The sequence below is a fragment of the Molothrus ater genome, chromosome Z (assembly GCF_012460135.2).
Source record: "Molothrus ater isolate BHLD 08-10-18 breed brown headed cowbird chromosome Z, BPBGC_Mater_1.1, whole genome shotgun sequence".
Classification (NCBI taxonomy): Eukaryota; Metazoa; Chordata; class Aves; order Passeriformes; family Icteridae; genus Molothrus; species Molothrus ater.
In genome coordinates this window covers 53,122,742-53,148,077 of record NC_050511.2, presented here as the reverse complement: position 1 = coordinate 53,148,077, position 25,336 = coordinate 53,122,742, and the positions used below count along the sequence as shown (strand labels likewise).

The window sequence follows — 25,336 nt, the reverse complement described above, 5'->3', positions numbered from 1 at the left end:
TTGCAATTTATATTAACCTATGGATTCTAGGAGCCTTTTAAGAGAATAGTCTAGCACAGTCTCTTTCAGATCTCCACATTTCTATTAGAGTTTGGAGTTCTTTGTTTAAAAAAATCCTGCTTTATTTCTGTGTATTTATTTCTGTATTTCTGTGATGATCAGTCTTCATATTTCTCACATTTGGAAAAATATTCCATATAAGGTGATAAGCTGGTATTAAACACATACAGTGTGTCCCTGCAATTCACTTTCAGGAAATATAATTACAGAGTCTCTTATATTTCATTGTTCCCCATGAATTTCATACCTGGAGTGAGGCTTCACTTAAACCTTTTCTAAGCTCTGAACTGAACATTTTGACTCCATTTGCTATATAATGGCTGGTCATTTATCTGGACTGAAAATGCTTTTTTGTTCAGAGACCTACTTTGCTGTAATCCACATAGGAGAATATGCATGTCCTCTTTAGACTCAAGGTACTTTGAAATTCAGGTTAGAAAGGGAACAGTAGGTCAGAATAGGCATAGTCTTAAAGCAGAACCTTTTAATCTAACTAAAAGCTTGTAGCTCGCTTCATGTATAATTGAAAACAGTATAGGTTCTCCTAAATATTTGAAGATACTAATGGATTTAAGTGAATCTGAATGAAAGGGAAGTCAGCACAAAGCTTCAGTTCTCCATCTAATTTTGTTACTTGCCATGATAGTTTTCAACAGTTTCAAGACTGTTATGTTTTTCTTTTCACTGACACTGTGTTGCATATCCTTCAATGTGCAGAAAAGCTTTGCAATCCTCTGCAGGGGAATCTTCTTCACAAAAAGGCCTGAAATTTATTTATCTAATAGATCTTCAGCTATATCACTGTAACAAAGTCTAGTATACAGCAGTAGGGTGATCTAGTATATGGCAGTAGGGTGATGCTAATTCTGGTAACTGCCTCCATTTCAGAATGTCTACATACCCTGGGCCAGACCACACTGCCACCTGCTCCAACCACATGCTGTACTGTCCAGCTGCAAGCAATTCTTGGCAGGGAATCAAGTGTCTGCATTGGGCTTGATGCTGTGCTAAGCCCTAAGTCTTGAGCAGAGTTGTATAAATTATCACAATCCTCCTCTCCTATTTTTTATCATCTTGCACACCGGGCTGCTCTTGAGAGACAGGACTTATGTGCTCAGTGCTGTGCTAACTCCCTCTATAGTGAGAGAAACCTGTTTTTTCTGGAGTGAATAAAACCCTGTGGTTTCTGGACCAAAGTTGATGTAGAGTGAGGTACTCAGGCAAGTCAGAGCTAACCCTATGCGCCCACCTGACTGCAAAGCATCTTCTAAGCATCTCTTTTTCTCTATTCTCTCAGTCATGGAGAGAGATAAGACCTTACAGATACCCCTTAAAAGGTTCAGAATAAAAAGGCTAATATACATTATAGCTTAGTTTTCTCTGAATTTGTGCCAACAGATATGGGACCACATTTGTAAGCCCTAATTGACAGCTGTAGGTTAATTTTATTATGTACATATAAGGTTCTATGGACATTAATTTCCGCACACATAAATGGTTGGCTTTGAGTGCGTGTAAGCTCCACCTCAGAACTTTTCAGATATGGCAGTGCTCTTCCCAGGCTAGGGCAGGCTTGGTCACCTGGGTAGCCAGCAGTGCTGGCTAAAATTTGTGTCCATTTCTACCTGAGCATTTAGATATGCTAATGCAGAGGTGGAATTCTGAAAATAACATGTATAAGTGTTAGCTCCTTCCCACCTTCCCCTCTATTTCATTGCTTGCAACCCCTTTATAATTAATTTGTCACCCCTTAATAATTATTAATAAAAGGAAAAAAAGACTTTAAGGACTTTGATTTAAAAAAAGAATGGATATGAACACAAAGTTTGACAGATGGAGAAAACCTTCTGTGAATAAAGCTTAGTAAGAATTTTTCATAACTGTTACGGGAAAAGAGTTTACAAACAATTTTAATTTTTAGTATTGATAAGGGTTACAGATTTTATTCTGAATTTTAGACACATTGAACACCTTTTATTCTTTTATGCTTAGATATGCTCTTAATGTGTGGCATATCAGCTTGAATGTTTACATATGATCTGACATGGAAAGAGTCTTACAATTTGTAAAACAGTATACTTATCACTAATGTTTGCTCTAATGATGACAGTGATTCCAAACTCAGTCTGGGGAGCAATAGTTTTGAAATAGCTCACAAGGTATGAACCTCCAGAAGGCATTTAGAGCTCCTAAGCTGGATGCCAAACTTTTAGATGACAAATCTCTTTCCATAAAAGATACATCCTTATGGAGCAGCAGGAGGTAAAAAAGAGCTGAGTTGCACAAGTCTGTCTGGAAAGATATGCAAGCTTAAAATACATAATGATTTACAGAATCAAAAATTTCAGAGCATTTGCAAGCATAAAACATATGAACATATTCTTCTGATTCTGCAAAAAATGTAAATGTAAGTAAAAAGTACTATTTAAATCAATGCATTTAATTTTAAGCATGGTGAACAGGTCTATTTGTGATCTTACATTTCAGTCCTTCCGAGCAAGGTATCTCTGCTCGGTGTCTTTAAAAAAGCAGACTAGCAACAAGACTTCCAAGAAACTTATAAATGGAATCAGTGTCTGGAATGTAGTGAAAAAGAGCTTAATAAGCAACCAAAAGCAGAATTTTCCTACTGGTGAAACTAAGGCAATAGGTGCATGAAGCTTTACAATTGTAATATGGTAAATACGCCATATGCTTTGAGAAAGACTCCCTGTCATTTGTAAACAATCTTTACAAGAAAAGTCTACATTTAAATATACCGTTTCCATGATTTGTCATAATGATATGTTTTCCTTTTGGTGATTATATATGTTGACAATGATAGAGCTAAAGCTTTGGAACTAAACATTCAGTAATGGAATTTGTGATACTACAAAAGTCAGACAAGGGAAGACTAAAAGGAGTCTAGTGTCAAGAGTAAGAAAATCAAACCAAGAGTGCTTTGTGCTCTCCTGAATAAAAGTTTATATCAGTCCTTTCATGTAGTGTATCCCCATGCAGCACCTTAGTGCTGAAATCAGATATTATAAGAAAAAAATCATACGTGCTGAAAATGCAGATAAAATATCTGTAGTGGTCTTGAAGGTAAATTAAGATGTAGAACTGGAGTATAACATGGTGACATCATTTGTTTTTTGCTTTAAAAAGAAAAGAAAGGAATCCAAAACAATTTGGCAGGTTGTTACAGAATGCTACTGATGAAAATAATCCTGATGAATCTCACCATTGCATAAAGCTGTGGCAATAATATTAGATTCAGGCTTCCGAGTCCTAATGAGTAAAAGAAATTGAGAGGTCAAAGATTGACAGCTGCTCTTTCACAACAGAAATAGCCAGCCCAATACTTGTAGCTGGATCTTAATTAAAATTGACAGATTGACAAAAATTTTCAAAGTGGACCTACAGTTCTTTAAAAACCCAGTTGTGCAAAAAATGGGTGTTATACATATATTAAAAAGATGTAAACAATGAAAGAGCTAGTTCAAGCTGACAGGAGAAAAAGGAATGTATTCAAGCTACAGAAAGTGTATTTCACATTCAATGTCAAGAAGAGTATTCTAAACTAAATGCAAAAAAGGAGAAAAAATATTTCTAAATCTTGACTATTAAATTCAAATATTATTAATCACTACTGGCCTTATGACCACTCACAATCTCATCTAATTAAGGACTGCACTAGAAAAGTATTAGGACTATATAATATCCGTCTTTTCCTTTGAAAATGATCTCCATAAAAACAAAAGCAGAACTGCAAATACTATGCATACTGCTTGTTATTTCCAGTCACAAAATACCACAGTCTGCAAATAAGGCACGCCAAAGGCATGCAACTGTCCTGCTCTAGGGGGAAAAATACTGAACTCATCCTCTTTCTCAAGGACATAAAAAGTTAGAGAAATTATTGACCTTTTAATAAGCATGCAATACCTCTGGATGTCACTTATACATTCATTATTTATACATTCGTAACACCAGAAAAGGAAGATCCTTTAATTTGAAAAGGCCTAAAGTGTCTGCTGTTTTTCAGATTATGTATTTGGTTTGGGGAATTTTGATTGCTGGAAAGCTCTTCTGTCTTGCCCAGAAGAGCTCTGCTCTGACTTCCTGCATTACTCTTTCCTGCCTGTCCTTGCTGACCAGAAGTCACAGTGTTTCATGGAGCAATGTGCATTTCCTTACTTTCTTCAATGAGCAAGTTGGTTACTTCCAGGCAGACATAGAAACAGTCAGCCATGTCTACCAGTTTAGCTACAGATGTCACCCTTGACTGTAAACTGGGGGAGAGGCAGACTGGACTGGCACATTTTGTAAATAGCAAGTACTAAAGATGTCTCATAAAGTCAAATTTCCTGTTTATAACTAGGAATTGTTAATGCAAGTTGCATGTACTGAGCATTTAAACTTACCTAGTTTTGCTATTCTGGAGAATAAACCAGGAAAAATGTTAGTCAAAATCTTTTCACCAGTGCCTACTGGTGACTATGCTTTGTGATTTCTTTTTTTTTTTTTTTTTTTTTTTTTTTTTCCTTTAATAAAGTAGGAGACCTTATTTTTATGCATGAAAATAAAGTACTATAGATACCCTTCTATTGTAACTCCAGTCTACAGCTGGCTTTTTACAGGAGATTTTGGAAATATTGCTAGAAGTGTTTTGCTAAGCTTGACTGCATAGCCGGAACCACGGGGATTGCCCAAACATAATGTATACTGTGCTGCCACACACAACCGTGTGTACTCTAAGTCTGTGTGTCAGTCATTCACTCCAGAAACACAAAGAAAGGAGTGGAGAAAGTAGCAACCTAACACTTTCAAAACCCAAATAGCATTATTAGGAGACTTCTGGGTGAAAGTGATGCTTTTGATTTGGACAAACATACCTGGCATTGTTACGAGACTCTGAATAAGAAAACAGGACTTTGCCTGTGCTTTTTGCATGCCAGTAGCTTTACGAATAGTCAGTTTAAAAGATCATTGCTATGGGCATCACATAAATAATTTTATATACATAAATACATATGTATATATATATTATCTATATGTGTGTGTGTACCAATGCATGTTAAATAAAAGCCCTAAGAATATTTTTAAAACCCATAGCTTATTCTGAGACTTATTTTCTAGGATAAACTATATTTTTAATTAGTCACTTCAGAAATCAAAGCCGTTCATGACCTTTTAAAATGACTATACATACACAGCACACTGTTAGATTAATATTGGTTTTTTTCCCCCTCCACTGCAAGCAAAGTTTAGACAGTTAGCTTTCATACTTAGAAATAATTATTAAGCTTCGATTTAGTTTCTTAAAAGTTCATAATTAGGTCTTTTGATTGTGATTTTTTTTTGGTAATTAGGTCAAAGTAATCAAGTAACTATGTGCAGAAATTAACATTTTTATTATAATAGATTATGTATTGTAGTAGTAAAGCTTGTTTGAAGTGCATGAATAAAAAGTGAAATTACAGGAAGAACAATCTAATATAGCAATACTAGGTGCATTCACTGTGCATCTGAGAGGAGGAGGGGGAAAAAAAAGAGGAGTTTTCACTCATTTTGGCCTAAAATGTGTTCAGGTTTCCAGGATTCTGACATCAGAACCTAGATAACGCTGGCTAGAACCATAGGGCTTTACAATAAAAGCTAAAATATTGACCATATGATGGCAAAAAGTCTTTATTTTGCGGTTAACTTATTCTCTTCTAGCTACTCTCTGATGAAGTTGGTGGTGCTGTGGAGGATGATCTCCTTCTTCTTGACAAAGATCGTGATCGTTCAGCACTGTAGGCAACATGCTTATCGTAATTTTGTATCTGAGCCTCGAGGAATTCCCTCTGTTGCTGGCTGATTGTCTGGCTAATCAGTCCAGGAAGAGCTTGAATGCTACCAATTAAAGTTTCCAGTTTAGTTTCCAGAGTAACAATTCTCTTCTCAAAATCTTCACTTCTTTCATTTAAGTCAGAAATCATGTCATACATGATGTTTTGAGTCTGAAAGTAGAAGGATGTAAGTAAAGGTTTAGAGAGACCTTACAAGTACTGTAACAAGTAGCACAACTGTACAAGGGTTTGTAAAACAGGAGATGAGTATTATAACAATATCTAGTTTTGTGAAATAATTTTCCCTGTAGATTAAATTACAGTAGACTAAACTTTCTACTAGATTTCTTGAGCAGAAACTTAATGGCTTTTTGTAGCCATTTATTTTAGATGTCGAAGTTGAAATCAATTAAAGATCAGACCCCTTTTGGAAATTCAGATGTTTGAGAGTGTACCAGGCTAAGCTTTTTGAACAGTCAGTGTAAGCCGCAAGGAGACTGAAGGCTCCACTGATGTATTCCATCCTTAATTGTTCTTGATTCTGGTTTTAAATACCTTCATTCTTCTAATGAGCTCTACAGAGCACAAATGCTGTTCACTGGCTTGCTCCTTAAACTTGGTAGATTTTCTTGAATTGGCAGTAAGAGGAGTTGAGTGGATTGTTTTTGAAAAGTAGTTCAAGAAGTAAAAACTCAATTCTATGCTTTTTTACTTTTGAACTCTCCAATCTATCTGGCCTCTACAAAACACTGCTGAATACAGAATATAGAGTGCACTTTAAAATGCACAATGGTCAGTAAAAATGTAATCTTAAATGTGTTGTTTCAAAGAGACTTGGTTAAAACATAATGGCTGAATATCTGCCTCTTATAGATTGAGGGTTCAGATTATTTAAACTGGAGTCAAAACTGGATGTAATTCAGTAGAAAAAATCAGTTGAAATTTATGAACCATCCAAAGGAAAGGAAAATTAATTGAATGACTGCCTGAAGTGTAAGCAAACCACTTTAGTATCAGGTGTGTTATAACCTATTGCTCTGCCTTCTGTTTCAGGATGCTAGCATAACCCTTGAAAGTGAAGTAGTCTACACAAAATAGTATATTAAAAGTCCTTATTAGTTGCCAGAAGCATTAGACTGAACTGTATTTTCACCTGAAGCTGTCACATGGTTCTGTAAAGCAAGAGGGGAATGAACACTGAAGAGTTTAATCTTTGCTTTGATGCACTTGAAATCAAGGAGGATTTTGAGGTAAATGAAGATGTGTACAAGAAACTCTTAAGAAGAGCCCATCAATGCTTCTAATGTAGCCTCAAATTAACTCACAGTTACTGTTAAATATTAAGTTCTAATGGAAGTCCAAAATGCTATCAGCTCAGGTCTCTAGCTTTCTAGTTATTACATACTTATGAAAAATTCTAGCAACAATAAACAAGCAGCTTACACCTGAATAGCCTCTTTTACCTCAACTCAAATGGTTTAAAAATATTTTAAAAGCCTTATGATATATTGGCAAAGTAGGCAGCTACTATTCATTATAAAAACTTAAATAAATGCAGATCTAAATTTACTTGTCCAAAGTTACTGCTGCATAAGACACCTGGAACAGGAATCCAGAACCTCTAACTCCAATCTAGAGGCTATTTACTATGGTCTGTCATGGCACAGTCACTATCACCACATAGCAAAGTCTTCTTACTTCACAGCACTACACCACTACGGCCCACTCACAGTTCAGCATTTACCATGACCTCTGCAGTCAGCTCAGGAGCTCTCAGGATCAGCCTCTCAATTGTGAAGTCTTTTTCAAATGTACAAAAAAAATAAATAAATATGGCATGTTCAAACTTTCATCAGGATACTTGTTCAAGATGTAGGTGCTACCACAAAACACACACATATTTTCATTTGCTATATATAACACCTTGTTAACAATATTTGCACATATAATGCTTAACATTTTCACTAAAAAACTGTTCATTTTGAAAGGATGAATGCTGAAACAACAGTAACTGCCTACTAACCTTTGCCAGGTCCACCAAAGTGTTGGCTTGATCATTCAGTTTCCTTTGTTCCATTTTTACACTTCTTAATCTAAAAAGTGGAATTTTAAGTCAGATTTTTTTTTTGCATGAGGTCATACTAGGATTTCTAGAGAGCATGCACAAAATTTACAAGAGCAATTCACTGCATGGACAATGCCTTAACTACTTTGTGTAGAGTCAGAATCTTTCATGTGCCTGCTACAATGAGAAGCATGCTTCTTCAACACCGCAAAAAAGGAAACAGCAAGGAAATGTGATGTCCTTGAGAACATCATTTGCGATGGTCAAAGTTGAATTCAATAAAGAAGATAACAATTTATCCAGACTACATGAAAGAAAGCCAAAACATTCCTCAAAGCCTCAGTATCGTGACAAGTAGATATAGGAAGAAACATAGAACAACAGTTTTTTGTCATTATTGTTGTAGCAATCAAGAATCTTCCCATGCCTACATGACTAGATACAGGTATTAGCCCTGTTCTGTCGGAAATGGATTGGGTTAGCAGGTGTCGGAACCTGATGAACATACAGTGATAAGTGAGTTTCTCCTTACTTTAAACAGAACTTCCATCAGACCAGCAGCTAAATAACCAACATGCTTGCCAATACATTTGGTTTTTTTGGATAATTTGTGAATCTAAATATGATTACATTTTAAATTTACTATTTAAACTATAGCATTGAAAAACTATGAAAGAAGCAGCAAGGGTACATTTTTTCTTTGATGCATGCTTATCTGCATTATTGTTGGTTATGCACATTTTTCGCAAGATACAGGACCCTTCTTATACATTCTCTGATACAAACCCCATGTTTTCCAGATTGACTACCAGAGGAGTCGTTTGTAGATTTGTGATAAGATACCACTTCAGTCTACCAGTGTGCCAAGTGCCAACCAAAACAAGAATTTGGTTAGCTGTCAAATGGAAGTGAGTTTGGCAGCCTTTCGTGACAGGTAGGTTGCTAATGCATTCTCTGTCCATTTCTCAGTGATGGTATTACTTAGAAAGGTGGTCTAAAGAAAACCCTCTTGAAGGTATTCCAAAACCAAAAAGTTTCCTTATCTCTTTAGTTGACAAGCATTTCCTTTCATATCTAGGCTAACTGGTATGAGAAAGTAAGTTGTGGAGAGTGAAATATAATTTAAAAATATCTTTAAAATATAAATGGAAATAACTCTGTTAAGGTAGAAATGAACTGATCACATAAAACTGGCATTCCAGGAGATTGTTACTGGAATGCCATATGCTCTTCTTCCCCTGGAAGCTTCTTTCAGAGCACAACATAAATGCAGATGGTAGGAGTCGTGTTTTCAGAGGCTACAAGGTGGAGTTCTTCTGAAGCAAAAAAGGAGTCTCCAAGGTACAGAATTGTATTATCAAAATGTCAGAACAATTATTCAAAGGATATTATTTCTCTAGAGAATGAAAACCCCAGCATTTTGGTGACCATTCTTTCAAATAATGTGCAGAATATGTGCTTTCTGCTTTTCTTAAGATTCATTGACTCATCTGTTTGACAATCAGTATTTTAATTTTAAAATTCCAGGAAGTTCATTATCATTGTAGTACGAGTTGTAAACAACATGATAATTCTTCATAGTAACCAACCCAACACCTACCACAGGCTGTAAGAACATATAGATATGGCAAGTCTTTAGCTGCAGCAGCCGGATTTAAAGAAAACCAACAGACTTTCTTAGTATAATTCATCAAGATAAAATTTTGATTTTATGAACTTCACTTATCACAGAAAAAGATCATGATTCTGGATCGCATTTCCATGGCAGCAATCAGACCACTGAAATTCACAAATAAAAACTCTATTTTTTGCATGCAGACAGTGGTAAATTCTGCAAGTTTAGAAAGGAACAGCTTATACAACTTACTTCCGAGCTCTATTTTCATATGTTGAAAAAAAGACAAAACAAAAGAAAACAAAGTGTAAAATATACTAAAACGACCAAATGAGCACAGTGGGCTCGATTCAGCAGGTGGAAAGTCCTAGGGCGTTGCTACTTTTGATCAGCAGCTGCCTGAGGAGTCATCTAACTCGCATTCATGATGTAGGAATCTGCAATATCTTCAAGCCTTCCCATTAACTATCAACTGCAGATTTTCTTATTCATACAATACATAAAATGCTTTTTTATGATTTCACCTTCATCTTATTTAATGTGCATGAGAAGCAGAACACTCAGACCAGCTGAACACATTTCAGAGCTGTGGCCGTGACTGTTATCATGATCTGGGATCGTTTCTTCTATTAAATTAGCCCTGAGAGAGCCCACTCTTTTTATTTTTGTTTCCAGTGAAATGGTTGAAGATGAAGGAGGGGGACTAAACAAAACTTAAGACTCTAGAAAGATGGAAAACTGTAAGTCACTTGAGAAAAAGTACAAAGATGCAAAGGGATGGAAAATTAATTTGCATCCATCTAATCAGCTACAGGAAGAAAGCAAACTGCTGGTGCAATCTTTTCATTTATGGTGCATTCTTCAGCATATTGAAAAAATTATCTTTTGGGGTTTTTTCCCTGAATACAAAAGTTTTGGGGCTGTAGTGCAAAGTGGTAAAAGACAGAGAGAAATTATTAAGATAGCTGTGCAATCTAGCTGTCACACCTAGGAAAAAATTACTGATGCCACCTTCTCCCCTCCACTTGATTAATTAATTTTTAAGGGAGATGCAGAACACACTTTATATCCTGAAAAGCTCTTCTGAGCTTCACTGATAAAAAAAGCTGGAGATCGAGCCTGCTGTGCTTTTTAGATTCTTTTCTGAACATATGTGCTCATACACACACAGACACACAACACACACACACACACACACACACACAATAAATAGTAAAGTTAGAATGTTAAGAAACAGCCTTTTCAATCAAGGATTCAAGTCCAGCAAGGATGCACATGACATGCTATCCTCTCCCCAGAACCCCTGCCACTCCCCTCCACCTCCCAATCCTTTAAGCTAAGCAGGGTGGCCAAACTGCTATATAAAAATATGCTTTTTATATTCACATAAAAATGCCTCAACTTCTGTTATCTTTTTATTCCTCAAAATATCTCCACAATGACTCAGTAACATTTAAACCTGCAAATTTGCTAAATGTAATACAGTAATCAAAGTTTACAGAATACTTCATAGCTTAAGCTTAGTTACCTACTGCTTTAAAACATTGCTATGAAAGAGAGAATGATTGTTAGTCTAAATTTACTAATAGGAAATGAGTAAACCTGGCCTTTCTTTCCTGTCTTTCCTGTAAGATGCTGCACAGATATTCTTTTCATCATGGATGCCCCTCTCACATCACTTCACTGGTTGTCTCAGGCACAGACCTACACTCAAAAGTTATGAAACCATCAGTTTGAAACTAAACCTAATTTCTCTCCTTCTTCTCTGTAACTCATTGGAACTATCTTCATAGGCTGTACAGATGGCTGCCTCAGCTGAATGGGGATAACAAATAGAACAAACAGATCCTGACCATTCCTCAAAATGGTCCTTAGGACCAAAATTCCCCGGTTCCTGAGGACAAAACTCTGAGGTTTTTTTCCCCTCAGGTAGTTCAGGAATAGTAACCATTGAGCAATTCTACTCATTTGGATGTGCTTTATGACAAATACATACTGCAAATTTTAGATAAATACTTGTAGTTTGGCAAAACCATGGCACAGCTTAAACCTACTACCAGTTTTAGACCTCAGGCTTGTTTCAGACTCTCATGTAGAGGGGAAGAACTCATTTGAATAATGCCAGAGGTGCTCAATGGTCTCAACTATTGGCATACACTCCCATTTTCTAGAATAGATGGCCAGGATCATAGCTGACATACCAACATTTGATCTTATGCACTGAGAATATACAGTGGAGAGAGGCTAAATGCTGGTGGGCCATGAACTTATACTTGATGAATATTCTGTTCATTAAACACTACATACATACTCTCTTCTATCACATTGTTCTGACTTTACAATTTTAAAACATTTACTACAAAGAAAATGTTGGGTTTTTTTTAATTTTCTTCTGTCTATTGTAGCTCACATCTTTCTACCTGGAAGAAAATGCATAAAAATAAAGGATAGTCTCAGTGGCATAGAACAAAAAAAGTCTTAGATAACTCAAGAAGTATGGGGAACTTCTAAAAAACATTCACCAGTTTATATGGACATAAACTGCCAGTGTACCTTCTTATTTTGTTGTAAATAGATAATACAGTAAATGGCTATCTTTGTCTTACTCTGAAAGAAAATCAACCTCCAGAACAACCTTGAAGGGAAGGGAATGGTGGGGGGAGAGGAGGGAGGGGGCAGAATGGGACTAAGAGTGACTGAGAGAGAAGGAAACTAACAGAGAAAACACCTTGGGAGGAAAAAGAAAGCAAAATAATACTTACTGATGAATAGCTTGCAAGAATTTGCGTTGATGTTTCCTTACTTTTGCATGGTCTATTTTTTTAACCAGCTTTGTGTTTTTATAAATTAACCATGTTTCCCTGAGTACATTGGCCGCTGCATTTTTCACCTGTTTAATAAAAGAAAAACACCAGGCTGACAAAAGTAGTACTATGTTATGTTTTTACTTTTCTGTTACTAACTTTTCCTAAAGCTTTTGAAATGCTGTCTTAACTGTGGGAAGTGGGTACCTCAAGAAGCTGAAGCACTGAGGGAAGAAAGCAACAACTGGATAAAGGGGACTGCTGAGCAGTTTCCTTTTAATATAGATGTGATGTTCAGATCAAATATTTTTGCATCCAGGAATAATTTTCCCTCTTCAAAAAGTTGGAACTGTTTGGTGTTTATGGCAATATCCATTACAGTGAGGAAATACTAATGCATTATCTGTATGTTAATTAAGTGTATTCAATAGGACCATAACATTTCTCTCTTTCTTATTCTATGGTTAGCACTTCTTAATTCTTTTGGCAATTTAACAGTCTTTTAAAGTTTCAGAGCTGTTTGAGCACTTTGTCCCTTTCTTTTATTTTTTTGGTTTTGGGTGGCATTTAGTTTTTATACTTGTTTCTTTTTTAACATCTCCAAGAAGATGAAAAAATATGTTGTCAATTAATGCGGGCAGAGTTCTATTTAAAAAGTGCTTTGATTTATTTTTTAAATTTGGCGTTCCATAAAATGTTAAAGAGTACCTACAGTTCCCTTTTTAGGCCCTCCAAAATTTTCAAGAATGCTTAAAAACATACAAATAATTTGAATGCAATGTTGATTAATGGCTGAACGACTAGGATACTTGGAAAGAAAAATTGTCCTAATTATTCATCTTTATTTTCTCTCCTCCAGCTTTACATCATGCCAGTAACTGCAGTGTCAGAGCTAAGTCAATCGCTAAGACATTGCAGGAATGTCATGCAATAACTTGGCCCAGCAACAGCCTCCCCACTTTGCACCTGTAAGTGTTGGAGAACCTTGTCCTGTCTTCACTGAAAGCACAACCATGGTTTAGAGACGTCCTCACAATTCCTAAGTAGCCCTTGCACTCCTGGAAAGTATGGCTATCATCAGGCTGTGAGGAAAGATCCCCAGCATCTGCATGAATTATGATCTGATGTGCATCTTAGATTTGTTTGCTTGGCTCACTTTTCATGTGCTTTGAGTTTCACAAGCTTAAAGCTTTGTTTAATAAAGTATTACACTAACATTGAGATTTATATGAAGAATAGATGAACAAAATAAACTTCAAAAGGCATAAATAAAGACTAGACTCAAAATCTGGCCAATCTCTGAGACACATTTTGGGCTCAGTTGTCAGATAACACTAAAAAAGTAACTATGTTATGAAAGGACAAATTATTTCCTGTGGTCTAGTATCAACAACACCTTAACTGACTGCAATAGGAATGTAAATCAACAAACACAAAGAGACACCTTGTCAGACACCCTTTATACCTATATAGGAATTCTCTCCTCACTCATCCTTAGTCTCTCCCTGCTGTGACTCCTTAGAGGAGATACAGGCTGTTAGTGGTGAGCAGCACAGAAATGAGACCCAGCACAGCCAGAGCAGTGCTCTGAGAAACACAGCACTTGGGGACAGGACGGGGCTCTCTGCAACACAAGACCCGCAGCAGTGCAGCGCTGCAGTGCTGCATGGAGCTGTGCTGGGGCAGCCATCCTCTTCCTCCTCCTCGCCTGGAGCAGAACGACTGTCTCCATCTCAGGCACCCACCACTAAGGAGAAACTCTGCTGAGTTCTGATGAGCTGTGACTATAAGCACCTTTTTCTTCACATTGGCTCTTCTCAATAATGAAGACTGAACAAGTTGAGTGCACTGTACAGTTACTACTCTTTTTCTTGTTCCCTCAAAACTGACCTGTTTTATTTCAGCAAAGGATTTGTATTGCCTTGTTTGCTGCATTTTCTTTCATTTAAAATATTTCAACACCAATGCCTCCTATTTTGTGAAAAATAGTTTCTTCTAAAAATAATATATACAAATATCTTTCAGGGTCCTTCAGAACTGTGTGCCACTTAATAAACCATGTGTTGTGTACAAAACGCAGTTGGAAAGACTGCCTCACTGTTATTGTTCATATGTTGCAACATATGAAAACATATGTTATTTTCTTAAGAATATCTCTCATAGGTTGAAATTTTAGTTTTTATCTGTCATTTCACCTATTTTAGCTACAAAAAATATATTTTCATATGCCATGCAAAAGCTTTTGGTTTAATGCAATAGTCTAGTTCCACAACACTTAACTGCTAATTAACTAATTAACACCAAATACCTTCCAGTTACAAGGGCCCTCTATACAATATTCTATACAAACCCTTAAAATTTGCTGACAACTTGCAGTTGTCCTCAATTTAAAGGAAAACTCAAGGCATCCAATTTCTAATCTTTCAAAACAATACCCATGACAAAGTTCAGCAAGGATACCAAGCAGGAGACTACTTAAACACAAATGCAGAAATAAATTAATACACAGTATTCCTTTTCGGTTGTGAATATAAAGTGTGACTTACTCTTTTAGTTAGCTGGGTGTCCATCATGAAATTATGCACATGTTTTTCAGCTTTGGTAAGTTCTAACTTCCTTGCCACCACAGCTACCACCAGTGCAGTGCACCCAGCACCCTGAAAACAATAAAACAAACCCCCAGGATGTTACTACTGCATTTTGCAGGGTTTTTAGAGGAAGTTTCTCCTTTCCTGTAGAAGTATGGCAAGCATCAGGTGATTGATCCCAGGTAAATACAGTGAACATACTACAGCTGTTTCATTTCAGAGTATTAATTCAAGTCAGTATTTACAGGCTGGTAAACTATTAACGCACCAAAATAATTAGTGAGCAGCATCACTTAGAAGTTCAGTTGTTTGGTTTTTTTTCCCCTGCAGGGGTTGAACATTTCCCATTTCTAATGCATAAACAAAGGGGGTGATTAAAAACAACTTTTAAAACCCAGTAACAGAGTACTCTGTTCTTAAAAATTTTCTCAAGGTTATAACAACTGCTAAAGAGGAAATAAGATTAGATTAGTATTTAGCACACACACATACAAAAAAGAAAAGTTTCTTAGGATTTTCTTCAGGGCCTAAAAATAATAGTAAAATTATTATTTACTCACTTTAGTATATTTTCCTGTTGTTCTGAGTCCTTCAGTGATCTTTTCTGCTTATCTTATTACCATATAAAATAGAACACATACACCGGACCGTATCTTCAAAACTTGGACAGAGAAAATACCAATTTTCTAATTCATGCTGTGTATATGTATGCACATGCGTGTATACACATTGACATGCATGTGCACAACAGGCAAATTCCAGAAGGCGCCTGCCTCTTTGGAATGACAGTGGCTTTATCAGCATCACGAATACAAACGCTTCTTTATGGGGCAGGTGAAACAGAAAGGAGGCTAAAATGAGCCAGGTAATAAGCAGTGTCAGTTTTACACATCTAGAGGTATCATTACCTTTACACCATTTATAAATTCTACTGCTTTAATATTTTGTTTTAATAAAAATATTCTTACAGTTTCTTTAAAATAAAAATATCTCATTAAATATACAAAGCTACATTTAACTTGCAGGTTCATTCCAATCTAGCTCTTACTCACTTGTGTCAGTTACTCTTCAATATAAAGCAATCTCTCATTGCTTCTCATTGAAGCTTAGCATATTTTGATTCACAGAGCTTTCTTCTACTTATTCTGTATTTCTCCCATTAATTTATTCTCTATCCCCCACATCTAAAACTGCCTTACCCTCTCCAAAAAATCCAGAAGAAATCTCAGAATTTAGCTTTCAAAATACAAAATCCATTATTAAAAATATAGAGACTGCAAAATAAATTACCTAATTGGGAACCTTTTTCCACACAGAGTCCTTAAAAAACTGGATCTTTTCTCTCTGTGTACTTACTGAGGCATACAATGAATTCTGTGAAAGCCTTGAATTAATAACTTTTCCATTTCTCTGGTAGATTGTTCCAAAAAATCCACCCAACCCTCCTCTCATTTTCTCCAGTTAGTTCTCATCTTCCATCCTCAACAGCTCTCAGCATTCCTTCAAATGAGCGTCTCGTAAGTTTGCTGCATTTCTTGCTTCTTTCCTGTTCTCAATACTAAGCCTTTGTTTTTCTCCACATCTCTGTTGTCCAGTCTTGTGATGATGGAATTACTGGGAATTTACTTGAAGTTTTGCTCTCTCCATGAGTCAAAATGGTGCTATAAGTTCTTCTCCTTCTCAAGACCCCATTAACAGTTAAAGAGAAAGAATACAGCCACAGCTTAAGGCTATGCACTTCTGAAGCCCACTGAGCCTCCACTGGGAAGAGGACAAGGCAGAAGATGCTCTAACACATCCTACCTCCCCAGAAAACAGACAGTGCTCTTTAAGTCTTCTTCCTGTTGAGGTAAATGCTATTATGCAGAAGACTTCTCTGTAGGCAAATAAATTAATAAATTACCCCATATAATAGCAAGGAAGTGAAGATAAAAGCAGACATCTTTTGGTTCAGTATGTCAGGAAAACCAGGGCCAGATGTTGATTTAATGACATAACCAGAGTTCTGCCTGCTCAAAGAATGGAAATGAGCTTATCAATACAGACCCCACTGGCAAAAAAACACCCATTTAAGCCAATTTACTGGGGGAGAGAAATACTAGATGACTCTTTCCCAATCCCCCTCAAAAAGGCTAGAGGAATGGTGGCAGGCAAAAGAGCTTGCTTTGAAGCAAACTCATTCCAGCCTTTCTGATTAAGGCATTTTCAATGTGGCACAGCAGCTGTAAGGGCCAAATGCTGTCAAAAGTAGGAGTTTTATGTCTCACATAAAATATACTGCCTGCGGTGTCACAATACTGTCACTGGTGAGCTGTGACAACCACCTCTACGGTGTATATGCACTGCTATCTTCCTCATATCCAAAACAGCTTATTGTGATGGTAAGGTACCCTAAATTCAAACTTAAACCTCTTCGTTTTGTGGTACATGATGGGATCTCAGGACATGAACATGAGTTCTTCTAGTGTTTCTTCAGAAGCAGGAAGTATTATACTACCTGCATGTTTACATTTCACAGTACTGTAAAGGAAACATAATCATTCATAGCAGCTACCAACAATGACTAAAATTCCACTTAACCTACATGATGCTAATTAATATTTTATGTTACAGCAACCTGCAGTATTACATGGCTCTCCTAAAGAGCTCAGCATCCTTAAAAATACTCATAAAGTGAGAATTATTCAAAATGGCAGAAATTAAATGGAGGAAATATAGTTACTTAAAAAATTGTAGCGTTGTTATTTATTTATTAATAAATATTTATTAGTAAATATTTATAAATAAATACTTATTTATTAAAATTGCTCAAACTAAGTAAAAGCACTAATAATTATTTCATCTGCAGGAGGGGTTCTTTAGAGAATAAAATTCTACAAAGTCTTATATTTGGTTACTGTATTAACTTTCAACATCATTATTTTTATCCAGTTCTGAAGTAAATAATAAAATAAATCTTTGCTTCAAGCTCTTGTTCAGGAGAACTATATGTAAGAATGAAGGAAATTAAAAAGGCAGGACCAAATATATTTTCAGGTATCAAAGCATTAATCAATTCTATCTGGAATTCACACTCCTTAATCAGCAGCCTGACCACCTCCTGCATTACAGAGTTATCACAGTGTGTTTTGGCTTGGTAAGCAGCCTGGTTTTAAGGGCACTTAGGACAGAAATTATTACAACACACTCAGTGTAAGCAAATTGATCAAGCCAAGGTTGTTCATCTGCTCCACTTAGTGGAAACAGGTAATAACAGAATGAGCCATTCATTAATTTGATGGTGTTCAAGCACTCTATGAACAAGTACTTGCCAGCAACCACCAGTTTTAAAAGCTGATTCTGATACCTGAATTCTTCTGTTTTCCAGAAGGCATGTAGAAGCTGAATGAAATTATCTACTAAAGCGTGAGAAGCTCTTAAAGATCACAGATTGAAGAATAGGCAAGATTAGGACTCCACTGATGAGTGGAGCAATGCTTATTTCCTGTTTGCAAGGATCAAAAGATGAAGCACATGAATTTAATCCTGAACACGCAGTATTTCTTGCTTGATATGAAGTGTAGCATATTTGTCCACAGTAAAAGAAAGAAGTCTGAAAATAAACATATCCACAGTCTTCCACCTGAGCAAATCAACAAACTCTGGACTTCACAGTGGCATCAGATCTCTGATGGCAATTGTAGAATTTGCACTTATGAGCAGTACAACCTTTAGCATCGGGTTCACAACTGCTTGCACAGGACAGAACTTGTCTTGATTGTCAATCTATTTAGCCATTGTCCCTTATGAAAGCAATTTGATGTGACTGCAAGCAACTTGAGGACATTCTTTGTATGTTTAATTCTAAAAATGGTGCTCCTGTTAAGGACAAAGAATGACACCTAAAGTTCAAATGCTCATGCGGGTACGCAAGTCTGTGAAAGCCATTCTCCTCTCTAGCCCTCTTTGATGCCTAGAATACAAAGTGAGTTTCCCTGATAGAAATGTAAGTGGAAGTGTACGTTGGCATTTTACTCATATATGGTTAGGCAGTTTTTAAACAGTAGTAGGATAATAATTTTCTCTGTTACATAAATCTAAATGATGACTGATACACCTAAAAAACGAATGGAAGGATGGATTAAATTGAGGGGGAAAAATAATGTCATCAGGCATTAATGTCAAGCCCATGTTATTTGAAAAGTGAAAGAGAAGAAAGATGAAATTAATTGTATTTTAAATTATACTTTAAATTTAGCAACTGAACATGACATGAATTTAACTTAAACGTGACTCTCAGAAAAAAACATGACTATTACTTGGTGTTGTCTTTCATTTTACTTACAGGTGTCATAAATTGCAACTTTCCCTATTTTCTGCACAGCCTCTCCTCTTGGCACTTAGTTCTGAATTATTGCAAGCCTTCTTTCAAATGCTTTAACAAAGCAAACTATGTCTTAGACACATCAGACATTGCTGCAATGGTTATTTTCTTTGCCTGTCATTCTTAAAATGTTACTCTGCTCTGTGTTGATGTAGTCCCTTCTCTATGGCATCATATACAGAATATTTGCCCTCAGTTGCAGTATTTTATGACTCCTCAGGGATTTCAGTTCTAACAAGATCTTTCAGACAAGATTCTTCGCATCACCTATTTATTTAGTAAAAGCTCCCAAGAAACATATAAATCTAATATATATTTTTCTTTTAAAACCTTCCCCTTCTTTGTTTAGGATTTTACTTACTACAAAGCCTAGCAAAATCAGTGAAGGTATGTCAGATTCTAGTATGCCAAGATGACTACTACTACCCTACATAATTCCTCCTTGTTTCCCATTCTATTTGCTCTACGGGAATGGTAAACTCATCAGTAAATTGGACTGTGTATTTCTACTCTCTTTACACAGCACTGGCATCAATAGGATCAGGAGTCCTGAAGGGCTACAGGAATATAAATAAGAATTAATAAAGGTGGTTGGCCTGTATTACCCAGTTATAGTATGTACATCACACTATACTGACTTTCCTTTTCTCTTCCTTGTCAAAGTCACTCATCAATATATTACTACATGCCAGCTCAGATGCCTTTTGCTGTCCAACCACAATCCTCTGTCCTCTTCACTTTTGCAATCCACACTGAGCTTTCTGCTGACATCAGCAGAATCACCATATCAAAGCTGACTAACTAAAAGTTACTACAGAGGATTTTACATTACAGTAAACCACACCTGACACAGCCATGGCAGATGGAAGGAAAAAGCTGGTGTTTCCCACAGCACACAATGAAAATGTGGCTATGGAATCTGGATCAAGACCATGCCTTTACTACCACTCACAAGGGCTAAGACTGAATGTTCGCACTGCTGCAAGACAGTGCTGGCAAAACTGCAGGGTTCAGACTTCAAGGGCAGTCTAGCACGTACATCTAACATTATTGTCAAGGTCCAGTTTTACTGACAGCAGAGAAGCTTTCAGCTCTTCAACCAAGGGTTTATCTAAGGCAAATAAAGCTTAGCACTGGCTGCATTTCCAGTTAGAACTGAAAGCAGCATTTGGTCAGTAGAGAAACCCTGTTGTCCTCTAAGTAAATGCCTCGGGCATTGTCACTTGGTTCTTCTTTTGATAAGGTTCTGAAATACCTTCACAAGACTACAGTGAATTGAGTCACTCCTGCAACCACCTGGAGGGTGATGCTGGTGAGAAGGGAAGCAACACTGCGTATCAGTGTCTCTGTTGCAAGTCACCTGGCATCTTTGGTTTACTGGACTGGAATGAAGTGCAATCTTAAGTGGTGTAGGTGTCACAAAAATGTCCTGCTATACAAAAATGTCCTGCTATACTTGCCTGTAGCTGAAAGAAGGCAGTTGCCACATTTCTTGCTCATTTCTCTTGGGATCCACTGAGGGAGAGAGAAGGTGCGCTTTGCAGACATGGTTCTGGTGGGAAATTTAGCTCTGCACCAGAAAAGGCACAACATTCCTCCTGCTGCTCTGCATAAAATGAAAGCCCTGTAAGAATTTAAACAGGCATTTTGTTCATCTGGCTCTCTCAAAGGTGGACATATATGACCACCAGGGAAGGGGAAAAAATTTTTTAAAATTTGTTGCTTGAAGTAAAAAAAACCTTTCGAAAACAACACAGGCAGAAGCTAGGGAAGTGGTGCTGTATAAATGTGGGTTTGTATTTGTCACTGTTTACTGGGAGAGATGTATAACCTTGCAAGACTGAAATAAAATGAGTAATAGGACAACAGCTATGTTATCTCACCAAAGAGTGATCTAAAAAACCTTTGCATTATTTATACTTTCATGTATTCAATATTTGCCTGGCTACTATTGTCTTCAGTGGCATTTGTCTGCATCACATCTAGAATTTTACTGCAACATTTAAATTTCTGATCTATATAGGAATAGATGAGCAGGTTTGTTTACTTCTAATTAGTCCATAAGGTTTTTGGCAATGTTGCGAAAATAAAAATTATGAAGACCATTAAAATGTTATGTATAAATGTGAAATTGATTAACCAGTGTCACACATAAGAATGGGTATTCATAAGTGAGTGTGAAGTAAACTTCTTGAGAAATAAAAGCTGGGTACTAGGAGAGACATCTGAGACAACAAAAGACATAATGATTTATAACATGAAGACAGTGTCTCTTCTACAGGGGAACCTACAAAGGACTGTAGTGTTAATGAATGTAGTGTAAATGACTGTAGACTGTCAGAAAAGTTAGGACAATTTTCAGAATTGTCAGAATCCCTGGCAATTGAATATGGCCTGATGATTGGGCTTCTGGTAAACCTTCAGTGGTCATAACAGCTAAAATACCCCTGGACAGTTTATCCCAAAATGCATAAAAAACTTTTTGCTGGGCAAGGGTTGAAGTGTAATTTCCTTAAATGAGCAGGCTTAACAGCCTATAAGGCTGACGGGAAACATCACTTCAATAATTCAGGATGAAAGCTACCAGTGATGTTCTTGTTCTTCACCTATGTTGCAAATACAAAAGTTTCATGAGAATATGTGTAAAAGTATACAAAAACTGTTGTATTAAATCTAAGGTTATTGCAAATGAAATTACATTTTCTCAGATCAAAGAAGTTTTGCTGCACCAGTCATCAGCTCTAGTCATACCATGTAAACAATGAAAGCATGAGACAACTGCTTCTCTTTCCAGCCAGGAAATAATTGCCTTTGAATTTACTGAAATGCATCCATAACTAGACCTTAGTGGGAAAAAGTTCCTGTGTCCTCTGCCACTTCAAAAACTTCCCTGCTCTACTGGTACAAACTAAAGACCTTCTGAAGAAGTCTTTTTCCCTTAATTTTTCTAGTTTTGAAAGATGGTGAAACCTTTCAAGAGGTGTTGTTTACTCAAATGGAGTAAAACCTCTGCCATTGCCTCACTTTTTAGATTAACGCCCTCTCAACCACTGCTTCGGGGATCATGTTTTAAAGCTTCTCAACTTGATTTTGATAATTTATGATTCTTTACTTCAGCTATAAATTTCACTCCAACAAGCCACAAACATAAATAATCCCAAACTACCTTTCTTCCCTACCAAAGTTTTTGCAATTTGTTGTGCTGGAACAACAATAGTAGAGGAGCTGACAAATATCTCAGCAGCCCAGCTTTTAATAGCTTTACCCTTAAGAATGCAGGCATCATTATCTGTCTTCTCCATATAAAATTTCTGCTCAATATGTTGTCTACTTAGATTCTACTATGATAGAAGGAACAAACGCAGTCTGTTCTAAGTCCTGATGTCACTTATATTTACTACTGAATTATCAGAACCTACTGAATCACGTTCTAGCATATATCTGAGACATGGACCCAAGATGCTATCAATTTACATCAAAAGCTTTTCATATTTTCTGTACTCTCAGAGAAGTAAAAACTGAACAGTGTTCTAGATGTTTGAGATATCTACTTATCAACAGAATGATGTACCATAGTGCTTTAATTTGATTTGATAATACCTTTTCAGCTTTTAAATTGTAATTCAAAATATATTTCTATATTTTATAAACCATTGTTTCTCTGACACACTACACAATTAAACAACATGAACAAAAGTTTTCATAAAATCACACATTTTAGACACTATTATACACAATAATTTATGACCTTTTTGTACACTATCCATAAAGTTCTATAAAATAATTTCCATATTCGCTCGAATCTGACGTTTACCTTATTTTTTCTCTTTTTCAGGACTCATCCCAGAAGACATGCAAACAATGTTAACTATGCAGTTAGAATCTACTTGTTTATCACCTCTTTTTTTTTACAATCTAACAAATAATAAATTTCAAAAATAATACAGTTAAGATTTGCTACTCACAAAAAATAGGACAGTTAGAAACTGCTACTCTAAGTGCCAGGTTCCTATGTTAGATAGTTCTCTGTATTTGTTGGTAAGACCAGGCTGTCTACAATTACCATTTGCAAAAACATGACAATTAAGCCTTAGATGAAGAGTTCTCTGTTCTTAAATCAGAAACACCTCATCATCATCATCACTTTTTTCATGATTCATAGCAAAAAAACAGTGATTGTTTAGAAATAAAGGCAGACTTCCAAAGGACATAAAACCTTCAGCATGAGAGGATTTAAAATGAGATAATAATTTTTGATTCACCATTCGGAACTAATAGCTCCTAAAGCCAGATTGTACACACTGACTTCATAGCAACTACTCTAATAAGAATATTTCATCTACATGAGTGGTCTTCAAATACTGTAGTTAAAAGATGCCACTTAAAGTTTTTGCAAGGAAAACCTCAAATCTTGTCCACAGCCATTGTATACATTTAAGAAACTTTTTGTATTTATTTGGTTCTTTCCTAAGCCTAATAATCTCTTTGAAGTTCATTTCAACAAGAGAAGCAATTAAAGTATAATTTCCACATTAGCAAAGCAGACACTTGAAATAACATCTATTTCATTTAAAGCAAACATCATCAAGCTATACCAAACCAACTGCATCCTGTGACAGGACAATTGCAATTCATCCATTTTATTTCCAGCAACATAGGTTTGGCTTACATGTCTGCTTCTAACTGTTGGTGGGTGGCTTTGCAGGAAGATTCTGCATCATAAACTTTGCATCATACAATAAAAGCACCACCTCACCACATAATGCTGGATCTAAAAGGAAAAATATCCTTCTTAAAACTTGTAATTTGCAGTCAGAAGAATTGATTGCCCTTGTTTTATCTTGTGTAACTGCAAAAGCTTACAAAGGTCTGCAAAAGTTATCCATCTCACAGTCCATAATTATGAAGCTTTCCATATCTTCTCACACTCCCCCTTACCAATTTCTACAGAACTTCTTTAAATTTTTGCTAACTTCATTATTCTCCTTATAAAGCAGGGAAAATTTTGCAAACCACTCCAATGCCTGAAATGCAAAAAGCCATTAAAAAAGTGGAAGTGCTGCCTACACAAGCAGTTCCACTTAGAAACCATACAAGGAAAGTGTTCCACCTGTAGCAGAGATCACCTTGCTGATGAGCATCTGAGAGATCTGCCTGGGTGGGCATTGACAACCAGGCATTGCAGCTCCAGTAGGCACAAAACATATGCAAATTCAGTACACCAACAAGCTGCACGGCACGGCAAAGATGCCACAGGTCTCCCTCTTTCCTCTCTATCCTGCTCTGAGAACAGTGACAGCAGCTGTATGCGTATCCATCCAACACACTCTTCCAGACCTATCTAAAGTACACAAGGAGCAGAGAATACATTTGCTCTCAATTTATAGCCCACCTGGCCCACAGTCTGCTACTGCTGCCTAGTAAAAGTTTCATAATTGAGTTGAGGCACCCAGTTCAGTTTCACTTGCTTGACTGTAAAACATTTCTGCATTGACTCCTCTTTGTAACATGCTGTGTCAGTATTTTTATGAAAGTTTCATATATTTAAGTGCTTTGCAAGATCACAATGTAAATGGTTCATATTTTTTCATTTTTTTGTTCACAGGGTTGTTTTTTTTGGGGGGCGGGTGTTTTGGTTTTTTTTAATTTATTTTGGGTTTTTTTTCCCAATTTCTCTAATACATTAATCAAACTTCTTTGCTATCTTACTCTCAACAATTCTCAAGGCATTTTTCCTTTTGGTATAATCTGAATATGTGTAAATATTTTCATATTTTCCAGCAGTGTGCATTTGTAGAGTTTAAAAGATGTCGCTTTACATCAGTGACCTAAGACAGCAGTAGTTACAATGTCAATCACCAACACAACTTAGTGCCACCAGCAGACTGCACAAAGCCCACTTCTCAGGCTGGAGTACAAGGCAGAGCTCAGCCTGAGCGCTCCCATTTCCATTGCACAGAAAGCAATTCCTGAGGCAGAAGTAGGAAGGCATGGCACCAGGGTCTACCTTCCTACTTGATCCCTA

General features: G+C 36.4%; 1 protein-coding gene across 1 annotated transcript in view; it reads right to left on the bottom strand.

Annotated features, from left to right (window-relative positions):
- Positions 1–1,952: 1,952 nt before the first annotated feature.
- Positions 1,953–25,336, bottom strand: part of KCNN2 (potassium calcium-activated channel subfamily N member 2) — a 71,379-nt gene continuing 47,995 nt past the window's right edge. The window contains exons 5-8 of the mRNA XM_036403413.2: positions 14,907–15,017; positions 12,319–12,446; positions 7,900–7,969; positions 1,953–6,047 (exon numbers count right to left, since the gene is read on the bottom strand). Of these exons, the coding sequence (XP_036259306.1) occupies positions 5,760–6,047; positions 7,900–7,969; positions 12,319–12,446; positions 14,907–15,017 (597 nt within the window). The 3' untranslated portion in view covers positions 1,953–5,759. The remainder of the gene's footprint in view (positions 6,048–7,899; positions 7,970–12,318; positions 12,447–14,906; positions 15,018–25,336) is intronic.